The 9,131-nt window shown below is 41.7% G+C and overlaps 1 protein-coding gene across 1 annotated transcript; it reads right to left on the bottom strand.

The window, feature by feature from the left end:
* Positions 1–5,949: 5,949 nt before the first annotated feature.
* Positions 5,950–8,380, bottom strand: LOC124676227. Its single transcript, XM_047212332.1, has 3 exons — positions 8,016–8,380; positions 6,558–6,679; positions 5,950–6,468 (listed from the first exon to the last, which is right to left on the bottom strand). Exons 1-3 carry the CDS (start codon positions 8,149–8,151, stop codon positions 6,142–6,144), a joined length of 585 nt encoding a protein of 194 aa, XP_047068288.1. The 5' UTR covers positions 8,152–8,380; the 3' UTR covers positions 5,950–6,141.
* Positions 8,381–9,131: the final 751 nt, after the last annotated feature.

The following is a 9,131-nucleotide window of genomic DNA, read 5'->3' as shown; positions in this document are numbered from 1 at the left end:
AGGTATTGTGGGGTACTCAAATATTGGAAAGGTATCGCATTCAAACCAACCATCAGTTTTATCAAAGTTCACCATATCATTCACAAGTCATATTCACCTTCAAAAATCTTTCAATAGAATGACTTCATCATTTCAAGGTTTTCAAATTCATTTCAAACTCACAAATTCCTATCTAGAGTAGTCCATTTTATTTGTTAGCACTAGCAACTAGTCATGAGGGGTGCTACTTAACTCATAAGATTCTTAGGCTAAGTTTGATACTCTTGCTCTACTCTAAACTTAGACCAAAGTTAACTATAAAAGTAAGCTTTAAATAAACAAAGTAAAAACTTGCAATGTAAAAAACTTGGGATAGGATCATTGACATAAAGTAAAGTGGAGTGGTGCCTTGCTCGAGAGAGCTTTGCACTTGCAAGAATATTAGCTTGCCTTGGTTGCTATACTGGTCAAAGTGGTCTTCCTCCTCTTGATGGTAGACCTCCTCCTCCTGGTACTCTTCGGTGCTAGCGTCTAAAAACGGATACGAAGTAACAATCACCAAACAAGGTTAAAAAGCTATACTAAGCACACACAATGGGTTCACACAACTATCATAGCATTCCACACTTAATAGTATGTGAGTTGGCTTTGTTTTCTTTTTAAGAGAAAAAATAATTTCCTCTCATTACAATCATTACTTTAGGGTTTCTATTTAAGTCTTTGAGGAAATAATTTCCTCTCATTGAATCTTGTTAAGATTTAATCTCCCCAAATGTATAATACATGAACCATTGTTGACCAAATTCAACCATTCATAATCATCATTTGGGAAAATGATTTAAATGAGGTAAAGTACCTCATACAATTTAACCATACCACCATTATGATTTAATATCACCAACTAACCCAATATGAGGTTATGTATACCATGGTCATTAGCTCATATAAAGTTACTTGGGACAAGATTTAAATGAGGGCAAACACCTCATATGATTTATTATATAGTTTTGGACAATATCACTTGACTAGAAATAGCCATATAGTCCTTTATTTCAACTAAGCCATGATCTCACAAAGTAACCATGCCTTATTTCTGCATAAACAAGTAGAGTATATCAAAAGTGATTTATGAGAGTTGGAATCAACTAAAAATCATTTTTGGTTGATTTTTAATAATTGTTTGAAGTTTGAAAATCTTCTGACTTTTTATTTTTGTCACATTAATTCTACAAAAGATTTTGGTGTGAAACCAGTGTGGTTGTTTAGATAATTTCATAGGCTTTCCAAAGATATAAAGTTTGTTGAATTTGGTGCAGTAGATTTGAAACCAATTGAATTTGAATTGGACACCAGTTTGCATTTTTAAGGAATTGAATTAAAGCAGATTCAAATTATTGGGCTCGCGCGGGAAAATTAACAGGCCGAACGGGGGAGAGAGAAGTGGGCCGGCCCAGCAGTGCGTCTCGCACACGCGGGCCTCCTGACAGGTGGGGCACGCCTGTCAGTGGGTTTTAAAACCCGAAGCGGTACGGGAGAGAGCGGGCCGTCGGATTAGAACGCGATCGTGCGGTGCACGATCGTCGTCTTCTCCGGCAAGAAGGGCTTACGGACGCGGCGAGGCTAGGGGGTCGACGGCGATCAGGGGCTCTGGCGAGCGGCGGCGTTGGTGCAGGGCGACGGTGCAGACGACGGCGGAGCTTCTCGAACAAACCGCAGCTCCAGGTGTGGCGTCTAGCTCCGGCGAGCTTCTGCGGAGGAGCACGGGCAGTGAGGTGGAAATTGGGCGGCGTTGCTGGGCAATGTCGAGCGGAGAGGGTGCGGGGAGGCTCAGAGGAGGGAGGGGAGTGAATTGGTGTGCTCAATTGAGGAGGAGGAGCTCTCCTTTTATAGGAGCGCGAGGTGGCCGTGGGGTGCTAGCGAGGTCGACCGCGGCGCGGCGATTCCGGTGAGCGAAGGGGACAGGCGAGAGCAGGGCTAGGTAGGTGATGTCGAGGTGACGCTAGGGAGCGTGCTGGCGAGGAAGGGGGTGGTCGAGTTCGTGCTTGCGCGTGCAATGTCGTGCGGCACGGCGGCGGAGAAGCGGTGAGGTTGTCGACGGTGACAGCCTGCGCGAGGGCACGGGCGCATGTCTGGCGGGTTCCTGGCGCGGTGGTGAAGCTCACGGTGAAGGAATGGGGTCCGGGGGAGGCGCATAACATCGAGGCGACGGGTGGCCGTGGCGTGTCCGTGTGCGTGCCCACGCCGTGAACGGCATGGTCTGGGCCGTCCTGTGCGCGACGCGTGCCACCAGTGTGGACCTCCTCTCCGGCAATGGTGGCTACCAGTGGACGCAGGGGACCAAGGGGGAGTAGAGGGACAAGGTCACCAGGGCTAGAGAGGGGAGGAGCTAGGGTTGGCATGTCCATGGGGGACATGGCCGGCATGGCATTGCCATGGCCATGTTGGCCTAGTTCCTAGGGTTGCTATGCCCTGGCTTGGTTGATAGGGGACCAGGTGGAGGCAAGTGGTGGGCAAGAATTAGGCCAACACTATTTAGAATAGTGTTTTTGAGATTTGTGCATATTTGCAATTTCAAGTTTTTGCCAAATTTGTTCTATGCAATGTAGTTCCAAAATTTGAAATTGAGTTGGTTGGATTGGTTGCAAATGACCAGAGACACATATTGGTGGTGGTGATATTTCAAAATAAAAAGAAATGCAAAATTTGCAAAGTGGGGTGATGTTGAAATGGTTAAAAAGTCCCAACTTTGCTTGAGCATAGTTTTTGATCCAAGATGAATTTGATATGGTGTTCTTTACAAAAGTTGTTCACCTTGATGTGTACTTGGATGAGGTGCAAAGATTTGGAATTGTTTGGTTTGAAAATCTCAAAATACAGAGTCTCAAAGTAGTGACCAGACTGAAATTGGCAGATTTGACCATCATTGCATGTGATCAAAATTTGAGTTCAAATTTGATTTGTTTTGAGTTTCTTTGATTCAAAAAGTGGTAATAAGTGTTTAGTAACATAATACAACTAATGGTGAAGGCCAAATTGGTCTAGGTCAAAGATTTGCAAAATGTCCATAAGCACATGTGTGTGTTGAATTGCAATTTTTCTTATTTTTTTCCATTTTTGTTCACTTGACCCAATTGGGCATGTGTTAGGATCTATTTAGGGTTAGATTGAGTTTGATAAGAGTTTCAAACCATTTGGGGAAAGTGTGGGTGCATAGGTCAAGAATTGGTATTATGGCTAAGTGCCACATATGCCTCTATGCATATGTTTATTTTATTTTTGTTTCTCACTTGGATTTGTTGGTAAGTACTAGGTTAGGTTTGTTGAGGTATTTCAAATCATCTACACCAGGTAGCCATGGAAAAATTTATTATTTGCAAATATAGCCATAGGCTTACATAGGCCTCTTTCTCATTTAGTATCATCTCTTTTTATTTTGTTTTTAATAGATGGTGATAAGAGGGGTGAGGTTTAGGGTTTAGTGGGATTTACAATGGTTCACCACCATTTAGAAAAGTAAGCATGGTATTGGTCAAGATTTGCATATTAGGGCTATATGCCCACATATGTCTTTTTATTTTATTTTGGTTTCTCATATTTGATCCACTTTGTTTTGAGATGGTTAGGATTTTAGGGTTTTGGAAGAATGTTCAATGTAACAAACAAACAATCATGGAGATAACACAAGCATTAGGTATGAGCACTATGCATAGCACCCTATGTAAGAAAAGTTTTTGTTGGTTCTCATTTTTGGAAAAAGGAAATTCATTTTCTCTTTGTTTTAAAATTTGGGATGTTACAGTTTGCTGATGTGGATACGCTGCATGTTGACAGAAATGGTTAGTGGGGATCTCCTATTTAGAGATAGAAGATTACTATTGGCATTGAAGGTTCCTATTAGAAATTTATTGTCAAGGAATTACCGTTTATGCACCGCCGAAGAAACACGGTTGCAAAATCACCATCGGAGAATTTGTGCAACACTGAAGAAGAATTACTGTTGAGAAATTACAGTCGTGGGATTATTGCTTGAGCTAAAGGTCTGTATCAAAAAATTACTTCTAGACAATCTTTGGGAAGTATATTGTAGAACGCATTGTTCATGCTATACCGTTAAACTACCAAGAAATTATTGTTCATGTTGTACTACCTCTGTCCATAAATAGATGCCAAAAGTTTGTTTAAATTTGAATGTATCTAGTCACGATTTAGTGTATAGATACATCCGAATTTGAATAAATCTTTGGCATCTATTTATGGACGGAGGGAGTACTAGAAAACTCCTGTAAACTAATCGGTGGCAAAAATATCAAAGAAATATACTATTGTCAAACTACCGTCGGAGAATTGTGCATCATCATTAAAGAATCACTATATATTGAGTAATTACCACCGGGATTACTGCCTAAGTTAAAGATTTGTACTGAAAAATTATTGGTAGAAAATCACCGGTAAAAAGTACCTCGCTTGGGAATTACTTCTTAAGCTGAAGATTTGTACCGGAAAAAAACTGCTACAAAATCACCGGAAAATTTGATGTAGCATGCAGTGTTCATATTGTATCAGGAAACTACTTTAAAAACATTAACCGCAATCTTTTTTAAGTGGACGCTGTAGTGAATGTTCATCTCTGTTGTTTTTGCCGCTTGATTGAAATCCAATGGTCTAAGCAGTGTCAGGAACTGTTCATACTCTTGTACTGTTCACATGAAGAACGTCTTAAAGAATAGAAGGATAGACAAAATTTCAATGCCTGATGGGCATGATTTTTTTTTACCAAACGTATCCAAGAGGAGACGTGGGGCACTGAGGTTGCGCTATTTCCTCCCGCCTTAATCTATTCACATGAACATTATCTTGAAGAATAGAAAGATAGACAAAATTCTAATTGGTGTTGAACATGATTCGATCCGGGGTTGAATAATCAAGAACTTCCCTATATTTTTTTTTTTTTTTGCAAAAGTACGCAAAGGAGACGTGGAGCACTTAGGTGTTATCTCCCCCCTCCTTAATCTATGTCATAAACAATGTCTTGAGATAGAAGGATAGATAATATTCCAATGGCCGCTGGACATGATTCGATCCGGCATTGGATAATTAAGAATTTTCTTACTATTCTTTTACCAAAAGTATCCAACATGAGACGTGGGGCACCAAGGTTGCTCTATTTCCTCCCGCCTTAATGAGAATAATAATATGTAAATACATGGTGTTATACCAGCCCGTCCGGAAAAATGCACACCGGTCGTTTTGGGTAAACATTTTTTTGCTCTCTCCTTTATTTTTGTGGAGTATTTGTGGAAGGGATGCGGTAATAAAGGTTAGGCCCATCCCCACCAAGTTCATGACGAACACCCTCTCAATAGTGCGGCATTGCTATGACACCAACAAATGGAAAAATAAACGATTTTTTTAGCTTGCCCTTACTTGTCCTGTATATGTATTTGTGTGTCATATTTCCATTGCATCATGTGGGACTAAAACCAACTAAACCTAGTGTCAACGTGACCAACACCCATTTAGGGCAAAGAAGTTCATTCAAAGGACATGTAAGTAGAAAGAATGCAAGAAGGGAAAATATTTAATAAGACGGTTCTATCAGCAGAAGGAGAATTCCATTCCCCCCCGGTCAATTTTCATGTCAATAAATCGAAAACATTCTCAATCTAGAGCGCATTTCTGTTGCTTCGCTTGGCTTTGTATCGTGCACCTGTGTTGGTGGGTGGGGACGGTCGGTACAAAGCTTCGTGGGCACCTGTATGTTGATGCATGATGTGTTGCAACGTGCTATGTTGCGACTTGCAACAAATTAATAAGAACAGAGTTACTTGTACCAAAACATGGATATACTTGCACTGCATCATTTACTTTCGCAGTGTTCAATAACTACCGGAAGTGAGTTTAGAGGTGCATCAGATCAGTTGTCAAACACTAATAACTCATTCGGTACGACTCAGTTACAAACTACACAACTACACAAAGCAAACTCCCCTTCACCATTAAGCTCAAACTTTATTCCATTATCATGGTACAGAAAATGTTACAACCAGCACAAGCAAAAGAACAAACCCCTTGAAATATCCGAAAAATTGATATCCAAATAATCCAGGCAGGCCAGATAATACCATATTAGGCTACTTGCGTTCAATACATCTTCAATAATACTTACTTGGTGGAAGGAATAAGGTAACTGAGGAAGGGTTCTGCCTTCGGGGCAATAGATTTCACATCATCAAAAGTGGCCATTTCAAAATCCTCGTACTCAAAGCCAGGGGCACAGGTGCAGCCAACAAGGGAGTAATGCTTCTCCGGATCTCGCTTGCGAGAATTGACAAGATGACTTCCATCAGATGCAAACGACTCAACATCCAATGTTGGGAAAGAGCCAAACCACACATTTGGTGGCACGGTGTACTGGGGGCGCTGGCCAGCATCTAGGTGTGGACCAATAACAGTGAGGTCAATGTGACCATCATCGTGTAGCTCAAAGACCTAAAGCAAACAAAGAATATCTGCATTAGCTATATTTAAAATGGCAATTTCAGTACCCATGCGAAGACAAGCGTGACACTGTTACCAACCGTGAGAGGCTCTCCTTTGTAGAAATGCCAAGTTTCAGCACAAGGAATACGATGCAGTCGTGAAACATTTCCTGCGGGAAGCAAGAAATATATAGCAGTGCTCACAGCACGACCCACCTTGTCTGCAGCATACATTAAGGAAGTATTAAAGGTGCTTCAATGGCAGTTTGATGATATATTAACCTGCACTCCCCTTCTACATTGTTATACTTAATACAGCACTACAGAGTAAAACAGACGGGAGAGCAGAACAGCCATTTAAATGAAGACCTTAGGGTAAACATTTTCAATCAGGAAATCATAAACGTATTTCTTGTCCAGCAATCAGAACAAATATAAGGTAATCAATCATCGACAGGAACAAATCGAAACGTGGAGTTACCAAAGTAGCAGACAAGTAGTTCACACTTCACATTAAATTTGCATTTGCAGAGCATGTTGGAGTGCAGCGAGTTTCTATTAATAATGCTAATTGTCATAACAACCTAGTAGTAATATTTTTGTTACAATTTTCAACTCTGACTATGTAGACACATGTTATGCTACATTCCAGGGCATACTGCTATCTTTCAAAAGCAACACCAGGTGCCCGAGCTACTGGAGTTGGGTGGTGGTGAGGTTATGCCTCCTTCCGCCGAGGAAGTGAGGCATGTGATTCCTATTGGTGTTGGGGTTGATAAGTCAGGTTTGCTGGCAACGGTGCCCGGAGGTGTCATCGCTAGAGAGGTTTGCGTTTTTGTCGCCACCTTGGCTGCTACCTACCCTGGATCCGCAGTTGTTTAGTGGGTGCCCCCCAATGTCATGGCATGTCTTTGTCGGCGCGTTGTTGGAGTGTCATGCTTGGAGTTCGTTCGTGTCGCCATGTGGCCCCTTGTGTTGGCTAGTGTGGGTGCGGCCCTGTTGTCCGGGTCTTTGTTAGGATTGGCTGTGAGTGTGGGCGCGTTTTGTGTCGGCTTGGCCCTGTTGTAGTAGGTTTTCGCCCAGTTTTCTCCAAAAAACTGAGCACTCCCTATTTAATTAATGGATGAGACAATAAAAAAACACCAGATAGTGGCATAGCACACACGTTATAAAAGATTTCGTGGCAGATGTGTGTAACAGTAGCATAAAGTTAGCAGTATACTATATCCATATAAGCAAAGCATATGCATCATGTCTGGCCCAGGCCCCCAATCCCCTAACACCCCTGGTTTCTGCACACTTACTGATGCATAGTCAATGTTGGGCATACTTGCCCATCACAAGAAAAGTTGGACACCCGTAATCTGAACACCCATTTGCCAAACATGCTACTCTACCATCTATAATGTCTGCACACGCTAAGTTGAGGACGCAACGAAACACCGATTGTATATATCATCATTCTGAAAGAAACATCATTTGCGGATAGGAAAGAGAGCGATCAATCAAACAAATGAAATTGACAAGCTCGAGATAGTATGGGGCATCTGCACATACACTGAGGCGGGAGCTGGGCGGTGGTGAGGGAGACGGAGGAGTCGCGGAAGGTCTCAGCGTAGTAGCCGCCCTCCGGGTGCGGCTTCAGATCCAGCAGCGCCGCCACCTCCGTCGCCGTCATGTCGCCCGAGCCCATCGATCTCCTCCGCCGCTGCTAGATCTGAAGCGAGCTGCGGATTCCTCCCGTTCCCCGCCACGAGGTTCCTGAGTTTCGGGTGGGGATCGTCCAGCTCCTCGGGAAGAGCCGCCGGTGGTTGATTGGGTTGATTCTTTATCCGGCGGCTGGAACGTGGGTGCTACGCTGGGGAGTGGGGATTGTTGATGGTCAACGTTTTCTGAATTCCGCCGGTCAGACAATTTGGGTAGGTGTTGAACCGGCCGCCGCCATACGAGACGGTTCAACTAGCACATGATACCACTACTCAAAATTCAAATTTACATGTTTCTAAAATTTTCGAAAAACATTGTGAGTGTTGTTCTCACAATCTGCAGAAAAATCAATTTTGAAATATACAAAGATAAACAAAAATGACAAACTCAAAATGAATAGTATCACAAGAAGACAAAAGAAAAGAAATGACACCGTTCAAATGTCAATTTATCTTCCTAGTTTTGTTATTTCATATTTCGAATTTGGTTCAGAAAATTTTAGGGCTTATAAACACACATCTAATGGAACTCTGAAATATACAAAGAGAAACAAAAATGACAAATCGAACATGGATAGTATAACAAGAAGACAAAAACACAAATGATAATATTGACATGTCAATTTCTCTTTCTAGTTTTGTCCCTTTATATTTCAAATTTGGTTCTTAAAATTTTAAAGATTGTAAACACATATCTTGTAAACATTTTTTCTAAAACATTTTTGAAAACTTATAAATTTGTATTTTAAAATAATTGTATCATGACATCATGTGAAGATTGGGATCATGTGAAGGGACACACGGGCATTTAACAAGTACCCCCTTTGTTCACTAATGTAATATGTTTTAGCTTTTAATGAATTCATCTATTTTGGTATGTATCTGGTCTACTTTTAGTGTATAGATTCACACATTATGACGTGTATCTAGCTCACGCTGAGATATCTAAGGGGGTGGTTGGTTGCTC

This window comes from Lolium rigidum, chromosome 1, assembly GCF_022539505.1.
Source record: "Lolium rigidum isolate FL_2022 chromosome 1, APGP_CSIRO_Lrig_0.1, whole genome shotgun sequence".
In the NCBI taxonomy this organism is placed as follows: domain Eukaryota; kingdom Viridiplantae; phylum Streptophyta; class Magnoliopsida; order Poales; family Poaceae; genus Lolium; species Lolium rigidum.
The sequence above is the reverse complement of the archived record's forward strand: the minus strand, read 5'-3'. Positions and strand labels throughout refer to the sequence as shown.